Source organism: Halichoeres trimaculatus, unplaced genomic scaffold, assembly GCF_033239565.1.
Source record: "Halichoeres trimaculatus isolate MK-OKI-2021-1 unplaced genomic scaffold, fHalTri1.1 fHalTri1_scaffold_3, whole genome shotgun sequence".
NCBI classification, from domain to species: domain Eukaryota; kingdom Metazoa; phylum Chordata; class Actinopteri; order Labriformes; family Labridae; genus Halichoeres; species Halichoeres trimaculatus.
In genome coordinates, this window is record NW_027437181.1 from 18339445 (window position 1) to 18360434 (window position 20990).

General features: G+C 39.6%; 1 protein-coding gene across 4 annotated transcripts in view; it reads right to left on the reverse strand.

Moving 5' to 3' along the window:
* Window positions 1-612: 612 nt before the first annotated feature.
* The window catches only part of dennd5a (DENN/MADD domain containing 5A), a 33752-nt gene continuing 13374 nt past the window's right edge, over window positions 613-20990 (reverse strand). For 2 of the 4 annotated variants that reach the window (XM_074665779.1, XM_074665777.1), the window contains 20 exons: window positions 16147-16334; window positions 15391-15699; window positions 13591-13806; window positions 13244-13478; window positions 12779-12868; window positions 11635-11785; window positions 11446-11539; window positions 10303-10434; window positions 10001-10153; window positions 9795-9882; window positions 9613-9700; window positions 6771-6899; window positions 6316-6437; window positions 6083-6228; window positions 4933-5051; window positions 4669-4850; window positions 4326-4408; window positions 3061-3184; window positions 2427-2595; window positions 613-2070 (listed from right to left, as the gene is read on the reverse strand). In XM_074665779.1, the coding sequence (XP_074521880.1) occupies window positions 1887-2070; window positions 2427-2595; window positions 3061-3184; window positions 4326-4408; window positions 4669-4850; window positions 4933-5051; window positions 6083-6228; window positions 6316-6437; window positions 6771-6899; window positions 9613-9700; window positions 9795-9882; window positions 10001-10153; window positions 10303-10434; window positions 11446-11539; window positions 11635-11785; window positions 12779-12868; window positions 13244-13478; window positions 13591-13806; window positions 15391-15699; window positions 16147-16334 (3002 nt within the window). In that variant the 3' untranslated portion in view covers window positions 613-1886. The remainder of the gene's footprint in view (window positions 2071-2426; window positions 2596-3060; window positions 3185-4325; window positions 4409-4668; window positions 4851-4932; window positions 5052-6082; window positions 6229-6315; window positions 6438-6770; window positions 6900-9612; window positions 9701-9794; window positions 9883-10000; window positions 10154-10302; window positions 10435-11445; window positions 11540-11634; window positions 11786-12778; window positions 12869-13243; window positions 13479-13590; window positions 13807-15390; window positions 15700-16146; window positions 16335-20990) is intronic. The other 2 variants (XM_074665781.1, XM_074665780.1) reach the window with 1 other exon arrangement.

A 20990-nucleotide genomic window follows, 5' to 3' on the forward strand; every position in this document is an offset into this window, starting at 1 on the left:
CCCATGAGCCCTTGGGCAGCAAGCTTTAAAGAAAAACACCGATTCGGCTTGGCGCGAACGGGTTTGTTGACATTTTGTCAGCTGAGAACTTGTGTTCAGTAGAGAGTAACACCTCTTGACATCTGTGCTGCAAAGGGCTATAGTTGTTTGACTCTTCTGTTGTTTTAATTTCCTTATTCTTATTTGTTTCTTGATGGTGGTTTTTTTTTTAGCCTACAAGCATTTAAGCCTTTTGTATATTGTTATAGCTCCTGTTGAGTTTGTGGTTTTATTGTCCTCACAGTTCTTTTCTTCTACTTCTTTTTACTGTACATTTTTATTTTGTAACACACATTTACACTCAATTTTAAAAATTGCTACATAAATCGATTTTTTTTTATCATCATTAATGGTTGAAAATTACATTTAAATTTGTACAAAATTCCTACATTTAACTCAGAATGTTAATTTTGGAATCAAACATACTGTCTACCATCAATAAATACAAATTAAAAGATTATTTTATCTGTAGTTTTATTTTGAGAAATGACTTTATAGAGTTATTTTTTATTTGATTAAATAGTATTTTAAATAAATGGTTAATGAAAAAAACTGAATTCACTTAGACCCATTACAGATGCTTTATTTCTTAATATATTTTTTTTACACTGTACACTGTTGCTCACTTAGTAAACACTACATTACACAGCTATGTCAATAAATGTACAACAGTATTGGAAAACAAAAATATATATCTCCCAAGATGCTCATGTGTGGGTCGTACACAGATAAGTACAACACAGTCATTCCAGACGTTGGCACAGAAAAGAAGCTCTTCACATATCAGATCTCTTGTTCTGCACAGTTAAGTTCAATGCATGTAACAGAGGGGGGCCTGGTGCAATCCAAGACACCCCAATTGGAGTTTGAAGCGGGTTGAATGTTCCTTGTGAGTATTGCATAGCAAGAAACCATGATGACAAAATCAGGATGGGGAAATGATTTGTCTCCTTTCACTGTTCACACGAGGGAAAGGAGATCATTCTTGAGAAGTCGACACTGATCACCACACTGTCATTGTTCAGAGAAGAGGACAGACGTAGTGTAAGGGCTAGGATGAAGATAGGCGGAAAGGGTTGGTAGGAGGTATTTACATGAAGGCTGTCAGTTTAATCCACTTTGCACACAAAGTGAAGTCAAGCATCTTTTGGAGGACTCAAGGTGTTCTCCCTTACCCAACTTAAAAAGAGGGTCCAACAGGCTTTAGCCACAGTCATATCATCATGCAAAAAAGATCTTTTTTTTTTCTAGGTATTAAATGTAAAAGATCTGCATAATGGGACAGTTTTCAGGGGACTGGCCAAATGTGACTGCCTTTTCATACCTGTGTAGGTGACATATCTTCACACTACAGCCCCCCTGTCATACACATACTTATAAAGCATACTTCTGCATCATTTGCTTCAAGCTCCGTGTAATGACATTGGAATCTGAGTTGACAACAGAGCAAGCAACTTGACTGATTTAACAAAATAATACTGTTTTTCTCTGAAAATATATTAACAGTTTGATCCTCACTCTCCCTTGAATATAGCCATTGTCAGCAGTTCACGATAACAATGAAAATATTTAGCTTTCAATAAAACATCATAGCACGAGTAGGTCATCGCCAGTAACGTGAAAAAAAAATCAGGGTTCATAATAGAAAACATATTTTAAACATCTAATGGCAACATCATTGAGGATAAAAATAACATCTTGAAAGGCTCATTGCACTTATTATATATGGCAAATGTAACAGTAGCTTTAATATAAGCCAGAAAATGTCCTTTGTTCAAGTGGGTTCCTGCATATAAAAGGTTCAGTTATTCTCTTCAGTGGTCCCCAGTAATCTTCATGTGTTCACTTTAGATACCAACACCTTTGACAAGCGAAGCCTCCAGGGTGATGTTGAATTCTTGCAGAGTCTGTAGTACTCTGATCAGAGAGTTTACCAATGAGCGGTCCTTTATTAGTGCAATGTCCTCGTACATCTGAGTGGTGATTGGACAATCTGCGAGCAGAGCAATCCAGTGATGCAGCAAATGGTCCCTAGGAGAGGAAGACATAGACACAACATAAACTTGTGCATGTTGCAGTTTTACAAAAAGGATAAAAAAGTTGTATATTGCTATTGCATCAATGTTAACACAAAGCACAAACACTCTCCAGCAGGAAGGAAGAAAAGATAAAATCCAAAAGAATATCTGATATTTCAAGAATCAGGATACAGGGGGTCAAAAACAGAGGGGCCTGGGATTGATTTGTCATCAGCCTGCAGCTGTTAATTTCAACTCTTCAAAAAGTGGAGATAATAAATAAGGACTGAGACGCTTGACTGGAGGAACAAAGTATTAAGCGTCCTCTGTATCTGTGGGTGAATGCCAGAGGCAAATGAGTGTCCCCACCTTGCACCCAGACAGACAAGCATCTGGAACTTTCCATCTTTGCCAATGTTTCTTGATGTGTTGTTGATGGCACGCATGAAGCGACAGAAGTGACGAACTCGGGTTTGCCAGTTTTCATCCGGAGCCACCACTCGCTGCTCTGCACTTTCAAAGTACACTTGTGACTTTTCTTTTAAAGCAAGAAAAAAAAATGAAAAAGAAGGAAGTCAAAAATTAATCACACAGTAATATTAAGATCTTTTTAAGGATTACTTGATCCAAACAGACAAGAAGTTTAAACAAAATATCATTAACACAAGGTTGACCTCATTTATGTTTTGCATTGCTCTGAACTCCAATTTTGTAAATTCCATTTATGAGTCACAGCATTTCTTCATCAATATTTGCCAAACCAAGCCTGCACCTCAAGGTCTCACCTGTCCATCTATACGCTCCCGATATTCAATTTAGACATGTCTCTATTGATGTTCACTGTATCTATCTTAAATTTAATCTAACCAACCCTCCTGTTCTTCATACACTTTATTAACTTTTTTCTTTTTCACAACAGGATCTTGTTATTTAATTGTCTCAATAATTACATTATAGACTGAAAAATCAATGATTTGAAGGGACAATGAAGCAAAGTCTTTACCTAAAAAGTCCCAGATGAAGACATTCTTAAAGAGTCTGGGTGATTTAAAACCATGCTGGAAAACTTGCTCCAGGGCCCAGACAAGGCCATACTCCCCACAAAGTAGAAGGGTCAGGCTTCCTCTCTGTGGGAAAATAAACAAAAGAAATATTAGAAGCAGGTAGTTTGGTGTTTTCTTGTAAATGACAATTAAAAATACAATTCTTATCAATTCTTGATGCTGTCTTAGATCCAGTTATTACCTCTTTTAATGTGGGTATACACATATATTGGGCAGGTAGTGAACTTTTTTTTCTTGGTTGCTGTGTTTCCAACAGGAAAAATTGGTAAGTTTAAGAATTTAAGCGATGCGACTTTTGGGCTGCATTGTCGCAAACAGTCAGGGTGCCTATCCTGAACCCTGTCCACTTCTACTAACTCCAGCTATGGGCACTTGAGCAGCAGGACTGGACTATGTAGCAATGAATGAAAGTAGCTGGCAGCAAAAAGTCAGTGTTGACTTGCTTTACAAATTCCCCAGATTTCCATCCAGTCAAACATTTGTGTGATGTGAAGAGTCAATGGAGCCCCCACAAATGAACTTGCAGTACAGAAAAGATCTGCAACGAATGTCTTAGTTCCAGATACCATAGCACACCTTCAAGGGTCTAATGGAGTCCATGACTCCTTTGTTTAGAGCTTTATGGTCCAAACCTGATCAGAGGGGGGGTACACAATGTTAAGCAGGTGGTCCTGGTGTTGTGGCCAATCAGTGAGCATTTACATTCTGATGGGCTTAACAAAAGGCAACAATAGAGAATAGAATACATTTTACTGTCAGGGAAATGTGATATTTGAGCTGCCTCTACACATTGTTCTATCAGTACTGTAAAGAGGCCCGGTGGAAGTGAAGGGGATTTCCCAACATAATCCTTTGTACTTTGACAACACGGTGAATGATTCTCAGCACCTGTAATCATCAGATCAGTTACACTGCATTTCTTCAGCAGATCTAACTCCATGTTCCTCAGTATGCAATAGCCACCAGCGTAAGTGTTTTTATTATTGCTGTGAGAACAATATTCATCACTCTGTGCCAGAACAACATGATCAAGAACAAAAACAGTAAGAGATCACCTTCACTTAGCTTTAACAATTTTACGTCCTTCACACAGTCGACAGTTACCGAGAGGTTTGAAGACCACCAGAGCAGAAAGCAGCTTTTCTTCAATTGTGATGAATAATAGAACTACATGTTAGGGCCTGTCTAGACTGCTGTCTCTCACCTCCTTCTCTGGTTTGTGGAAGTGCTTCACAATCCCATTGATGGCCTCTCCAACTCCCTCCTGGATCTGACCTGTATTTAACTCTGCAAAAGAAGAAAAGGGCAAACAGAGACACTTTGAGATGAACCCCCTAACCAGGTTTTATATATTCATCAGTGTTTTCTTATTCATGCACTTCAAATTTCAGTCATGAAAGTATTAAAAACAAGACTTCAAACAATAGTAACCCCTAAATGAGAGGGAAAAAGTAGTTTCATTCCATGTGAATAGTTTTCCCCTCTGCTATAACATTACAAATCATTCAAGAGTTAACAATTTACAGTTATACAGTGCAGGAACTTACTTGGTTTGCTGTTTGGCGAGATGGTGACAAACCTTCTCATCATCCCAGGTGACTGCTGCATGGGTGGAGTTCGGCACATCCTCTCATCATTCTCTGTGGTGGGGGTCATAAGTTCACCCACCAGGATTCTCTCAAGACTGCCGTCATCCACACCCTTTCCAAGCCACCGGCCACATGGAAACCTGCACAGCAAAGAAATTTTGATTTTCAGGACCCTTTCAAACTAAACTAAAGTGGACAGAGGGCTCTCAAAAGAAAACTCACTTGTAAGTATGCCCTGTGATCTCATTGCGGACCATAACAGACTCCACCAGCCACTTTGCGTAGAGCCCTGAATTGTCGTGACCCATCTGCACGGTGGTCAGCTTGCCCAGGTTCTGACACTGAGAGAGACACAAGAGGATGATGAGTTCAAAAACACAAACCAAAAACTGTATTCAGAATACATTTTTGTTTTTATTTTTATAGTTTCTGTTATAAATTGCATCTACTGTATGGTGTGTTAAATGGTCCAACAGGAAAGGAACACAAGTATTTAGATGATCATACAGGCTTTGACTAAATCATCTACTCTCCATACCATACATTTCTACAAGAAACAATATGACTGCAGCTGACCTCATGTATGGTAAAAGTCAAATACACGTCACCTAATGAGCTATATCTATATTAGCATCTCTGTCCCTTGTATGTATTTGTTATACTTTATTCCAAGAGCATGAATTTAATCCTTTTTAAGTACTGCTACTTTCATAAAAAACAGCATTGTCCTTTTGTAGCACAAACTTTATTATTTATCCTTTAGTCTCTTAATATTAGGGATGCACCGGTAAGAAAATTTTGGCCGATACCGGTATCCAATATTAATATTGCTCTTATGGCTGATAACCGATATTGAAAGATATCAATATTGGTGACAATCAAAGGATGGAGATGAACGTGATCAAAAAAGTACGTTTTGTCTGTTTTTTGGATCAAAAACAGGAAGAGCGACATAAGAGAAGAGGGTCCACTCTTCTTATGTAGTTTTGGTGTTTACATGGTCACAGAAACAATATTTTGGGGTCTTGAAAGATGGTTCAATATGCTCTAAAAATGGCTGGCAGGGAATAAATGAGTAAATATCAGCCCACTTTTACACATCTGCTGATACCAATATGTAAAAAATAATGACCAACATCAGCCAATACTAATATTGATACCGATATATTGTGCATCTCTACTTAATATGATCATTTTTATTCACCAGAAAATGGAGCAGGTTCCACAATCAGTTGCAGATGAAAATTCTTACAATAATCAGAAAAAAACCCAATGCCATCACCACAAAATTTACACCCGAGTCAAAAATGAAATTAAAAGCCAAAGGTTCTGATACATTAGAGTTATCTCAAATCACAGAAGTAACACCAACCTCAAAAGTAATCTCCAGAGTGTTTCTGGGGACCTGCAGGACTCCCGTCTCTGCCAGCTCACCAGAAACACAAACCCAAGGGTTGGCTGTGAACATGGAGCCGCCCAGCTTCTTACTGGAAATCACCACCACGTGATAGGGGATCACTGCATGACAAGACGGCAGAAATTTAATGAACGCACCCATTTAATTTTTTTGATTTTAATCATTGCACAGCGTAAAAAAGCACTCACTGATGGTTGTAAAAACGTTGGTGAAACAAAAGTAATCAACAGCGTTGAAGGACAGGAGGTGGTAGAGAAACTGCTCCTTTTCATCGTCACAGCGGAGGAAGGCGTATCGCTTGTACAATTTTCTACAAGAAGAAAACAAAAAGGATTGTTAGAAGACTGCAAGGTCACAAAGGCAGACAGACCCACCCCTGACCCAATTCAACTCTCACATATCAATTATTAAGAAGGCTTTGAATAATTGATCTGGCAGTGAACTAAAGAATGATCCTTTTCAATTTAAAAAGAATGAATGTATTATAAATGCGTAAATTACATGTCATCCTAATTTCATATGAGACAGGCATTCCACCACGGACACAGACAGAGGGTCAGGAAGAGGTAGGGAAGAAAAATCAGTGAATTTTAAAGCTGCAAACTGAGACTATAGCTGACAGCAGAGTTTTGTGTTGTCTCACTTTGTAAGCTCGTGGTCTGAAAGCAGCTGCTTCAGGTGTCTGGATAACAGCTTCTTCTCCATGGAAAGACGAACCCAGGCTCTGGCTTTGCCCACATCTGTCTTTATCTCACTGATGTTCTGAATATGCCTGAAAATTAAAGGGGAAATCAGAGAGAAGAGAGGTAAGAGGTTGAAGCATGAACACATTTTTTATACCCAATGAAAATTAAAGGATTCTCCTGAAATCAAATGGAAAATGTGTTTACTGTTAAAAATTTGCTCAGTCCTTTGACCAATCTGTGCTGGGTTTATACACTGGCAGGCTGTTTTCATTACTAATCTACTAAAGGTGTGGACACTTGGTGAAAATTTGATCATAGCTCATCTAATCCAAAAATACAAAAAAATACAATCCTTATTGACATATTCAATTTGCTTAATCCATAAACTGACTCAACTTAAAAAGACACAAGATATTAAATCAATGCTTGAAGAGTACTTGACAGTAAGTGAAAATTTGCGAAAGTAAAAGACAGATCTAAGCTATAAAAATGGCTGACAAAGCAAGCAAAACATGTCTCCTTTGTTGGAAAGTTGGTGTTAATTACAGACCAAATGGTCCAAAAAAGTTGCTAAACATAGCAAATAAACAGTTATTACATTCAGCACCACCAACCAAAACTGAGCCTAGTGTTAGTTCAGACAGGCTACGTAAAGGTCGCTCCACAAAACATCAGCAGATTTTAACACCTGACCCAATCAGCTGAATAAATCCAACTGGCAAATACTGAAATGGGCACTCAATGTGGCACTTCAGTGTCCCTTGTTTTCACCAATGCTCAATGTATTCTGTGCCTCAAGAAATCTTTGCTGCTGCTCCCCCTGCCTTGGCACTCTACGTAGGCACACTGAAGGGTGAGGAGTTCCCAGAACACAGCCATAAAAACAAATATAACTTACTGTGTGCAAATATTTAAATCTTTTGACTAACTGAAGCATCTTTATGTTGCTACTTCAATTCTGTGAAAACCACACACCATTTCCCCGTCGGTGGTATTTTAGTTGTAGATTCGGATCACAGCAAGTGGGATTTCTTGAGAGCACACATGGCAGGGCTGAAAGGAGAACCTCAGGCTGACGCACCATGGTCGACTTATTTCAATTAAATCACTTCTTTCATTCAGTGCATTAGAGGAGTTAAAAGGGTAATACGAGTACATTTTTACTTTGTGTTACTGAAATAATAAAATGTGTTATTTAAGATGATGACTGGTTGCTTCTCGAACTTATACTTGGGCTTATGAAATGATGGCTTTTTTTGATTAATTTTAAAAAATATAAAGGAAGTTGATAAAAACGACTTATTACAGGCTTGAATCTCTTTTGCTGGTAGGTGTTTGGATATTTTTTGCATGATGAATGACCCCTATTTAGCAGATTTTGCCAAATTCCCCAGAAATCATCGTAGCACAACACTTGTTCAAAAGCTCTCTCTGGTACATTTACTGTATTATGTATCATGATGAGTCTGGCTTTCCTGCCCTGAGTCAGTCTCACAGCCTCAGGAGCAGCTCAGTCTGCCTCTGTGGTGGCATTTTCAAACACAGACTCGGTCCCATGTCATCGCTCGGAGCCACAATCATGCCTCCGCCGTCCAGACACATTCCCTTCCACTCCACCTGTGCCAGCAGCTCGTCTGCTAAGAGCTGCACGCGCCTCGTACTCCACCTTCCATCCCCCACTCTCACTCCACACTCACTTAAACCAAGTAACCCAGTTTTCTCAGCTCGTTATCCCCATGGCAACGGAGGAAAACATGTAGTGTATGCACTCATCTTCCTCAGAAAACACAGCCTCATACACATTTGAAGTATTGCCATCATGATCAATAAGCTTTAAGATGTGAATAAAATCAGCTACATTTCTGCTGCGTGTTAAGATCAGAAGATCAATTATTTAAACTGTAAGGGTTGCCTCCGTGTCACATGTGTTTACATAAATTTGGAGGGGAGGGGGCCGATCTATCGGTGCAGTATGAGTGTTTGTGCCTCAAGCTGACCCCTCCCCTCTTCTCAGTCAGACTAGCAGGGGGTCTGGTAATTAGGCTGGAAGTAACGTGCTGTTACACAGACTCACTACAAGACTCCTCACAGCACGGGCATGGATACGATGTTGATGGCTTCTAACGCACACAGTTGTGACAGTGTGCAGGTATCCGGCTTGAGTTACTGAGGTCACAGAGGTTATCTTGTTTAAAAATACACTAAAGGAGGAAAACTTGAGTCAAGTGGGCCATCAGATAGACCCTAAAGGTCTGAGACAGTGGTGATGTTAATTGTAGCCTCATCAGTTTGGATCTGACCAAGGGAATTTGTGCTGCATGTCTCACCTGACTTCCAAATACCTCACAATCGACCATGTAAATTGGGACAAACATGCCAAACAATTTAGTAAAAAGAGAAAAGAGCTTTTTTGCTCTATTTATCCTAAATGTGAGAATTTGTTTAAATCCAGCAAAATGAGCAAGTGGGAGTCTGTGTATTTATAAATATACAGCATAGTTATAGTTCAAATATTTCATTCCTAATTTTTAATTTTTGCTCAATTGAACTGAGGATCATTTTCATTTCTACACCAAATTTAGCCATTAATCAATATAGGAACCCACATCTTCATGTAGGTGCTGTTCAAAAGTCTGCCACAAGGGGGCAGTCTTATTAAGCTAACTTCTGAGAATATTGACCCAGATCTTCAATAACAACCAACCCATAGTGTCCACTTTTTACTCATTCAACAACTTTTTTGTAAGTCACTGCCTTGTTGCTGTTTCTTGTATAAAGGTAACCCCCAGACCCTCTCACCTCATATCTTGGATCAGGGACACTTTTAGAGGAGCCATGGCCAAAACACCACCATCCGATTTGCGTCTCTCAGTATCATGAATGAAACCTGACGTGCAAAGAATGATCATCATAAATTTGTTAGCCCCACTAAAACAATAGTCACTTATTTGTTACTCAGTTGAAGTGATTTCAGCATTTACCTGGAGGACCCAAACTGCCTGGAGTAGCATTTTTCTTCTCTTTGCTCTCCTGATAGTGCAGAAGGTGAGACCACAAGGCAGATTTACCCTGAAAGGAAAACCTAGATGAGTCCAACTGTTTATTAGAGAGCCCTTCACGTCCACCAGCTTTGGAGGATCAGTCCAGTAATTAAAGTGATGACAGCAATAATCCTGTATTTGCTCACCTGTTTCACTTGCAGCCCGTGGCTCCAAATCCTCTCCAGCAGGTCACATAAACTTGCGATCAGAGTGTTCTCCTCTACACCAGTGATGCTGACTTCTCCGTGACCCAGCTCCACGGCCTCCCGACCCATCTTCTCCACCAGCATACGCTTTGTCTGCAGAGAGGCACAGAAAGACACAGTTATTTTCTGGTGACATATGTTAACCCTGGTCAAGGAAGAAGTCATGTATTTTATGAAAGATATGACACCATTATGTCTATGACAGCCAATACTAATTTACTAGAGGACAGTGGTACACGAACCTTGTTCCTGCACTCCTTAAGCAACCCTTCAACAAATTTCCAGTTAGTCTGAGCGATGACTGAAGGAGACAGGTTGGACAGTTTGGGCTGTCTGATGGTTGTGCCAAGGTTTCTAGCTTCCTGGATGTACTTCTAATAACATAGAGAAAGAAAGAATTGTGTCAGCTAACAGCTAACCCCAAGAGGAAAAAACTGCAACTACAGGTGTTCAATCACAGCTTGATCTACCGAAACAGAGTCAGGCATGACAAGAGGCTGCTGCAGTTTGGTATTTATGTCTGCTGTATGGTTTACGATACTGGAAATTGGTACTTCTGCAAATGAAATGAATAAAGCAACTACTGATATTCAGTCTTTGAAATCATGACTTGAAAATAGTGACATTAAATTAAAAAGTAAACTGAAGAAAAGAAGTAAATGACACAAGAGAAACATCTGTAAAGTTTTTCTTCTCTTTAAAAAATGTGATTTTGGCATTCATACATCTTCACACTTTCTTTAGTCTGACAGAGTGTGACCAGCCAATAGTGTTAATACTAACATGGTGCTGTGCAAGAGAAACAGAAAAATGAAACATTTAGTGGTGTACGCTACTTAAGTGTGGATAAAATGAAGAGCTATGATGAAACAAATCGAATCGAATCAAAAGATGTCATTAAAAGTACAGTTATTCATTTTTTAAAACTTGTGAAAAGAAAAGAAACAATTTGTTCGATTTCTGAGAGTTGCAGAGTTTGGTGGAGTTAAACAAAGCCTGGGGATGTTGGGACCACATGAGGTTCCAGTGCTCAGGCTTAATATCTCACAGACTTCTAACACATACCACATCCACAGAGACCGACTTTAGACAGGGCTTGAAGGACTGCGAGAGCCAGTAGTAGTCAAGAAACAGCAGGAGCTGCAGCTCCGGAAACAAACACTCTACATGCTGAGAGTGTGCAAGCGTGAGTGCAGGAGAGGCAGAGAAAGGGAGAAAGAAAAAAAAAACAAGACAAGTGACCAGCAGTATGGAGAGGAGGAGAGTTAAGCAGACAAGATGATGACAACAACGTCAGAAAAAAGAAAACAGACAACAGATCATGCAAAATGAAAAAGCTGACGCAGTCGATTGGTGTGAGTACAAGAACAGAGAAGCAGTTTTACCTCTCTCTGGTCGTTGTCCAAATAAAGGTGCTCAGCGTGTTGCTTCTGTCGATCTCGCCTCCTCCACTGCGCAGGGGCGCTCCTTTTGGTCCACCTTTCACAGAATACATAACTTAGGCTTTACCAAGGAACCAAAAACAAACCATGACGTGTTTTTTTTTTTTACAATTAAATAGGACCAATAATCACTTGTTGCTTGTTGGCCCGGTTGAGAGCACATCAGATTGAAGTCGGGGGAAGAAGCCCTGCTCGTAGCGACCCTGACCGATCTTCATGTCCAGCAGGTGGGGGTGCAGGGCTGTGTGGTCAATTTTTGCAACTCTCATCTCAATGGCTTTCTCTGTGGAGGAAACGTGGGAGGTGGTGAGACAGGATGCACTCATTTCATTTTGTTTGTTTCAACTGTGCACTGACTGTGAAAGAGGATTATTATTAAGTCCTTAGAACTACAATGTGTATTTGAGTTTGGGCAATAAAAAAGCTCAATATCAAGAACCAGAGGTAGGAGAAGGTGAAGAAGTCCCAGAACCATCATGATTAAGCATTTTCTGTAGCTTAGTGAAACCAAGAGAATGGAGAATGAGTGACAAGTAAAGAAAGAGAACAAGCTGAATTCCTCCCATACACCCACAGAACCAAAAGAAGTGTCAGAAAAGAGGCTGAGAATAGATTCTCTTTGTTTCTTTCATTTTTCTAAAGAAACCATTTCAGAATCATCCATGAATGTAGCTTAAGACAGTGATTTCTTTTGCCTGATAATCAACCCACACATATGGGTGGGTTGACAAAGCATCTATGAATTTAGAAGAGATTCAACATTAAACAGCTTCAAATGAAATTTAACAAATGCAATAAATGAAACATATCACTCAATAATGCTGAGGAGTTACAGACCGATTGGATAACAGCTTTTACCCACAGTGTCTTATGCTGTGATTCACAGGTGCATGGATTTGATTCCCTGAAAGGGCTCAAATGTAACCCAATCACCTGCATGCTGCAAAGTACCAGCTCACCAACGATAAGATCAGAAATTTTCTTAATTATCAATTCAAGTGTTTTTTTTCCCACAATTGAAAACTACAGATGTACAAACTGACATGTATGCAATACATAAAGGATCACACAGAGGACTTGATCTTTGAAAATGAGAACTTGTAAAAACACAATTTGGCACCTTCAAACTGAAGGTGTAAATTATTCTTATACAAGTTAAACTTTGATCCAAGTTATTAAGCAGGGAGTGCATCTATCCTCTGTGAATGAATGCATTGCATATATGTTCAAAGAGCTTCCACCCAGGGATGCTTGAGGTAATGTGCGAAAATATTACGAAGGTGAGGGTCGTCATTTTCCAGCCCAATGATATGAGGTCCAGGGGCAACAAAATCAGCTTTTACATATCGCTTTTTAACCAGGTTGTCTGTGAAGAAGACAGCAATCACCAGTCAGTTAACTAGAAAGCTCAGGTCTATCAAAAATTCACACTTTGAATTACACCCTGGCCACCTTTACTTAGACTTAAAATTCAGGGGTTTATTTTTGGTTTCTTTAATCATGTTTGATAAAAGGGACATTTTTGGTTTACACATTGTGATTACAGAGAATACAGAAGCTATTAGAAACTTGAGGCTGAAATTAGAAAGCTGTTGTGATCCAGGGACAGTTCCAGCAGTCTGGGGCATTTTTGATACAGTCAAGCACACCAAAAAATGTTTGAAAGCAGTTGAATTATTTCTGAACTTTTAAGAATACTTTCTGTAATCTTTTAGCTCATTGAAGAGTATTCAAAACTCACCTGCTTCTTCAATGTTTGTACATTTCTGGTACATGGAGGTGCGCAGTGTGGGCGTGCGGACATTTAGCATGCGAATCTTATCCACACGGGAGTCAAACACCCTCAGCGTGTGCTCCTTCTCCTCATCATCATGACAGAGGATCTTACTATCGATAAAGGAAGCAAACATCTGTGTTTCCAGGAAACGTGACAGGAAGGGCAGGTAAGGCTCTGGCTGGTCTGAGAGGAAGGAGGCCTGCACACAATCCAACATACAGAAATTTTAAGAGCTGAATGTGATGTCACGTGTTACTAAGAAAAGATGTCTTCACAATTACGCTGTAAGGACAATTTGTAAAGCTCATAACCTTGTCAAAGTTCTGCATCTGGTCTCTGTTGGTGAACCAGGACTCTTTGTCCTGGCTTGGCTGGATGACGAACACCTCGTAATCTGCGAACATCTGGGTGAACCGGTTGGCGAAGACCTCGCGCACCTGGATGTTGACTTGGTGCATCTTTAGCTCCTCCTCATCGCAATGAAACCGCATGTCCTTATTGCTGCTGGCATCTTCTTTCACCTCCAGCTGATGTTCATTATCGCACACCCAAATACAACAAAAAGAACGGTGAGATAAAAATAGAAACCCCTTTAAGACATAGAAAAGAAGCAAAACAGTGGATATTGTTCATGTTATCTAATCTGCAGGTTACCAAAGACTGCTGATGAAGCAGTGGGGTTATGGGAAAGGAAGTCAAGGACATGGAGTGATTTATGACCTATAGCAAACTCAACACTATTTCTTTTTTTAGCATATCAGTAGTTCAGCTGGACAGATGCCAGCACGAGAGGGGCTAAAAAAACACAGAGCAGGCCTACCAAGTGGATGTACGTGAAAGTGTGCAGCTGTGACTGTAACAGCAGTCATTTTAGATATGAATTACAACAAGTGAGGTCTGACCTCAAAGCTAAAAACTATTCGCAGACAATGAGCTAATCCATTCTTGAAAAGTTAATACAGGCCAATAGTACATAAGCAGATTAAGCTGCATTCACAGAGACTTTGTCTAATTAGCCACAAATTCACTCGTCTTTCAGTCTTTACAGCAGCTTAGAGTTTTTGACACTCAAGGCAAACGAAAATGAGACCATACAGATGCCTAATACATCCGTTGATGTTGACATACAAAAGGTTTCTGTCATGAAGGCTGTGAGACATTAAGCAGCAGCATTTCAGGGCAGCTGGTGTTGATTATTTCAACTGTTAAGGAAAGCAGCATTACAACACCGCTGTGGGTGGCAGCTGCTTGCCCTCTGAGAATGATGTGCAAAACACAAACAGGCTGTTAAAGATCTCTGATGCATAAAATATGCAATATAAAATCATTCACTGAAAGATGAAAGTATTTACAATTTCTAATGTAAACATAACTTAACAATACAAGATACTTTCTCCTCTTGGACCTGATATAACACGTATGATGTATCCAGGTGGCTGTAGTTGGGTTTGTTGCATAGAAAGAGCGCCCTCTTTTGTTTATTGTCCCTCATTACTATTACTATGACAATAAATTGTAACATGAAATAAACATCTATGTTTTTTCCAGTTTACATGGTTAAACATGATAATAATGACCACCTCACCCTTTACCTGCCTTTGGGCCACTTCAGAACTTAACATAATCAATTTTGGATTTCTTCATTTATATTTATTATGCAAATAGTTAAAGTAATGGACATGATAGTTAGTTAAAGGGAAAGGGAAAAAAACTTTAACTAACATGAACTCTACTGGCCAAATGTTGTATATTTATAGGAGCACAATGTTGCAGTTAAAATGTATTTACGTTGTATCTATATTTATAGAGCAATTTATTATTTTTCAGGTCAAACTAGGCTCTTTCAACTTTTTTTTTCCATTTCAGGTGGCATAAATGGAAAACAGTAAAGTTTTACATTGCAAACATTACAAAGAATGAAGTGTAGATCCGCTCTATCTGCATAGCCCTTTTAGTTAAGTCTGTTGTGTCTGGGGACAAAATTTAAACAAAATATAAAAAAAAGGTTAAATTAATTTAAAGTCACAGTAATATCGTGACCTGTCTTTAAAACATTAAAATTAAACGATTCTCATAAAGCACTCTTTTCTTTGTTTAATGTAATTCCTCACCTTCTCCAGGCTCACACCTGTCCTCTTGACCAGTGCCTGCAGTCTGGCAATAGTTTCGTTCTCCCTCAGCAGGTAGGAGTTAAGAGGAGAGGCCAGGTTACCATTTCGCTTATCAGAGACCATATCCACGGATCTAAACCGGTATTTGGCCTGGCTGTCGCTGGAGTGGATATTTCCCTCTGGAGACACGCCAAAGGACATGAGCACCTCTGAAATCTCCTGAATGAATTCCAGTTTGTTGGGGAACTGCGGCAACTCCTCTGGCAGCTCAATGAAGTGGTTGTCGATGTCCACAAAACACAAGTTTGCCTTAGATATGACAAGGGACAAAAAATATAGCATATAGCATAAAGCATATTCTAATAGTCAACACAGCACAATAACACATTTCTACAAGCATCTGGCTTAAAAATACAGCTTTGTAGTGAACGGACAATACAGGTTAACACAAAACTGTCCTCTGTGATCGTTTCAGCACTACAGCAAAGCCCTTACCTCTGCAGTACAACAAAAATAAACCTTGTTAGAGAGTATGCTTGTGCCACTGATGCAGAAGAAAACTGAGAAGGGTGATTTTTCACTATAATTCAAATGATAGTCTGATCTTTTGTTGACTCTAAAGTATAACAAAGTATTAAAGGAATAATAGAAAAACCACCTGCACAGAGGAAAAGATTCATCTGATCTGTACTGAAAAGATGGAACAGACAGACCGTACAGAGTCATAATAAGAAGATACTATTTCTGTATTAGTACCTCCTGCGGCAGCTCTAACTTGGTGCGGTCATCTTGTCCGTTGGAGTGGAGACCCATGAGGTACGGCACAGGAGCGTCCAGGAAGTGGAGGAGGGAGGCAGGCAGAATGGGAACGTAGACATGCTGCCACTGGAAGGGGAACATTAAGGCTGTGATGCTCTCTGCCACTGTCATCAGCCTCTGGTAATCTGTGACACACACACAGAAAGACAGTGATGAATCCTATATGTGGATTTTACATATCATGACTGGATTTACATTTGTGATTTACATGACCATTTGTGAGTTATCACTTGTGCTATAATATTATTTCTTTATTAAGAGTTTTAACGTACTGAATTATCTGCCATTGAATATCTGAGACTATTTCCTGTTGTTTAAACATAAAAAGCAGCCAAACTCTTTCCTAATCATCCTCTAACATCCACAGCTGCAATGCCTTTTCCTGCTGGATTACCCCAAAAAAGAAAAAAAAACTTTGGCCAGTAAACAGCCCAACTGACAAGTTGTGCAACATGACTGTTTGTTGTATCAGGGTCATTATGCTGTCTTCTCCTTGTTTGCACTACAGTCAATCCTGCTGCATGAAGAGAAAAGTAGCCACACAGGCTCATCCAAAAATACCAGTACTAGCTCTGTCAGCATGCATAATTGTTGGGAACATATTTAAATTAAGAGAATGGCTCAACCAGATGAGGTTGTATAACCTGAAAGGACAAAGGAAAACACAAAACTCTGCTTCAACAGTTGCTTTGGTTGATGTTTTGTATATGTAGGTGTGGTGTTGTTGAACCAGTGACCAACTCTGATAGACTAAGCTGTGATGACAAGTTGTAATTGAGGGGACGCAGCCTTTTAAGTTTATATATGCTACCAACATGTATCACACAGAAAGGGATCTTTACAGTGCAGGATATCTATGATTTGGGAAAGATCACATTTTGTTTGTCTTTAATATAAAGCTGAACCAAATGGGTCAAATGTTTGAGGTCTCCATGGACAGAAAGAAATGACAAAAGACCCAGTCTTATCTTAGCCAACCTCATTAATTTTGTTTATTAAATGAGTCTCCCTGACACACATCCCATGTCTCCTGTGAACACACTGTAACTCTAAGAAACCAGGGGACAGAAGAGGAAATTAAGCTGTTTTTTTAATTTATCTACTGTCACAAAATGAAAAAATGCTGATCTGACATAAAGAGTTTTTGTAAAATGTAAAATGTGTTTTTAAGAGCAGCAATTACATTAATATCTAGGTTTTTTTAGGGCCTTTTTAGGGTCAACATGAAGCTGATTGACCAACAAATTCAGAGTCTTCTTGCCCCACACACAGCATTAGTTTAGCCCCTGTGCAGCAGGACTACTTCATCAACAGAAGAAGTCCTCAGTAAACTCTTTGTGGCCTCGATCTTTTGAAGAAACAAGACTCTGAACTTTGTCACAGCTGCAGTCAGCCTCCCCTCTGGCTAATGTTAGATTCCTTTGTCATGACTCCACACAGCTACACTCCTTCTATGTTCACACTTGAGTCAATGTTTATAAATGCAAATATGTGTCCGCTCCTCTTCATCTGCATTCTTGCTCTATCATTTTGACACCTACTGTACATTGGACAGCAGATCTGCCTTTCCTGATATGGGGCCAAAACAAATACCATTCCTTCATTTGGTCATGTCCCGCTGGGTCCATGAGAGACTCTCACCCTTGCCTTGGCCTCCCCCCTCATCCCCCTTCTTCCTCTCCCAGGATGGGGACAAGAATACTAACATCACCCGTCTGCTCTTAAACTGGGCCACAGAAACAAGAAACCACTTTAACTCACGTCTCAAACAGTCAAGTACTGTTGCCTATATATACACAGGTGCTTGAACATTTTGTACATGCCTGTGCTGAGAACTGGTAGCAGTTCAGACTTGAAGTGATGTCTGAAGTAACTCAGTTTTTTTGCTCAGATCCTTGAGCAAACATTTGTAGCATAGCAACCTGAAAATACAGCGTACAACCAAAAATGAACACGTTTATATTAAGTACTTTAAGCTTGGTTGTGTGTATTCAAGGGGTTGAATCTTAAGAACATTAGACATTCTTCTTATGTTAATTACTGCTGTGAGCTATTGTTTGGTGTACTTTTTTCCCACATAAAAAGTTTTGATTGTAGTAAATTTTTGCACCACATCGATTAAATAAGAAAAACTTGGTTAGACATTTGGTTAGAATCTGTTTATGCTGTTTAGGTTTTCAGGTAACTGGCTGCAGATGCATAATTGGGTGTGAGAAATACTATCAGAGATGCGCACATTTTGTCAGTTGAACTGTTAAACGGCATTACCATCACTAGTCAGCGCCAGGATTACAAACAATAATACAATAGCATAATGTTTGTGTTGCTGTATGCCTTAATGCTGGTCATATGTTGTGTCTAAACAGTAACCCCAGTTCATGGATACTGTCGTGATGCTATAATGCTGTAAACAATTAAGAATTACAGATGGCCTCTTGTAGTGTGATACAAACTGGTGGTATTTGATCTTAAGTACTGAGACACAGTTGTGTGTAGGCTGTGTCAGGTTAAACTAATATAACCATGGATGACCGGAGGCTGGCAAAGCTAACATTAGCCATGTAGCGAATCAATTTGAGAATGACTGCAGACTCTGTAATCCTGTGTGTGTGTTGAGCCATTGTAAATGAAGTGTGCTCAGTTTTGACTTATTTGCTTACCTTTAGTTTTGTCAGCTAGGAATTTCTGGTTACATGACTCATAATCAGTCGAATTTGTGACATTCTTAAATTCATCAATTTCTGCCATGATGTAAGAGTATCTGACACGTTTTATAACAAGTAAGCTCAAGGTTCGTAATTTTGTACCTGACAGATATTACCCTCTAAACTTGAAAGGTTTTTGAGCTTGGCTGGGTCTCTTTGGGACAAGAATTTTACAATTCATAAAGTTATTGTCAGACAGTTAGGAGGAGATTTACAAAACAGAAACCTGTTTCTGCAAAAAAAGGCTCTTTAAGAAATGTAAAAAAGTTAGTTAGCAAATATTTGGGTAAAGTAATATAGAATTGTAAATACAAGGAGTACAGATGGCCTAGTGGGCTAGGTCGCGCTCCGTGAGGTTCACCCTCGTGTGGGCGGCCTGGGTTTGAATCCAGCCTGTGGCCTCTTTCCCACATGTCACTCCCCACTCCTTCCCTGTTTTCTGCTCTATTCACTGTCCTGTACTTTCTGATTCAAGGCATAAAGCCCCCCAAAAAAGCTTAAAAAATAGAAACATGTTGTATAGTGGCCCTAAAAATGTTGAGGAGCCAAAATCATGTTTGTGCTGTTAAACCTACTTCAAGATAAAGCAACACTGGGAATCAAACAAGCGCTGTTTAACTGCAAAATCCATCATAGTCTACATACAACTGTGTCTCAATACTTGAGATCTCCTTCACACTAATCTCTTTTTCTTTTTCGTTATTCATCTTTTGTGTCACCAATCAATTGCAGACAGAAGATTCCCTTGAAACAACGAAAAACCAACAATGGCTGAATAGCAGCATATCACACTGGTTGACATGTGATTGGCAGATGATGTGCTTCCTGTTTCAGAAAAGTGGAAGCAGAGAATTTAAATGTTTCTTTTTGATGTCTTTTGAAGAAGAGACTGGCCACAGCGTTTTATATTTTTGTTTCCACTCGAGGAATGGGTTTAGTGTTTTTTTGTCACACAGCAAAGACATGGCCTGCTTATTTAGAGCTTCCTCTCTGGGTGTGTGTGTATGTGTGTGTGTGTGTGTGTGTGTGTGTGTGTGTGTATGTGTGTGTGTGTTTACGGCATCGTCTTCCTAACAATCCCTCGTTTCTTCTCAGAGGAAGATTGCCAGAGCTTAACTCTACACAACACAACACTCTTCACACGTTCTGCAGTGATGAGCCTCATGTGGGGGGGTGGTATGATGTCACTTCCAACCAATGATAATCACCCTGCATCACTGCTATCCTCCCTGTCTCCGGGTTGCCTGGTAACACCACAGCTTTCCCCCTTAAGAGCTTCTCCCCCCGCTGGCGTTTTGTAAACCATTCGCCTTCTCTTGCCAGTGTAATGGATCTAATCACCACACCAGGGCTTACAGCCTTAAATGTTTTCCCTGTTTCCCCCCAATCACACACACACACACACACACACACACACACACACACACACACACACACACACACACACACACACACACACACACTCTTTTTTCATTCAGCTCAGCAAATGATGGCATGGATTAAATTGTTTTTATAGCAGCTTCTTCCAATAAACAGATAAAATAAGCTCTCTGCAATATGTGATTTTTTTACACCAACAGCAGCTCAGATAAAATAAAATATGTTTCTATCTGTTTATCCGATGATTAAAAACCCAAAAAAGGCCAACTTAACAGAGCAGCTCACACAAGCAAACACAAAATACCTACAAAGCTAATGACAAGCGTACAAATAAACAACTGCTGATTGTAGGAGCTGCCTGTTATGGCTGAGTGAGGATGACATTAACACAGCCTACTACGAACAGTGTATCACTTTAATGGAAACACTCAACAGGTTATGTAATCTGCTGGATAATACTTTCACCATGCATATCAAACATGTGTCATAGCTCAGGGCAATGGTTTTTGTCCCCTCACAACCACCATCCAGACATTTTAAATCCTAAAATATCTGAAGCTGGCCACAGAGGTGGATTACGAAAGGAGAGAGTGACATGATGAAAAATGTTTGCTTCTCTGTGCTCTTGCAGCGTACCACTGCAAAAACTGGAGACTCTAATGGTGAGTTGTCCACTGTCTATTGTGCATTGGTGAA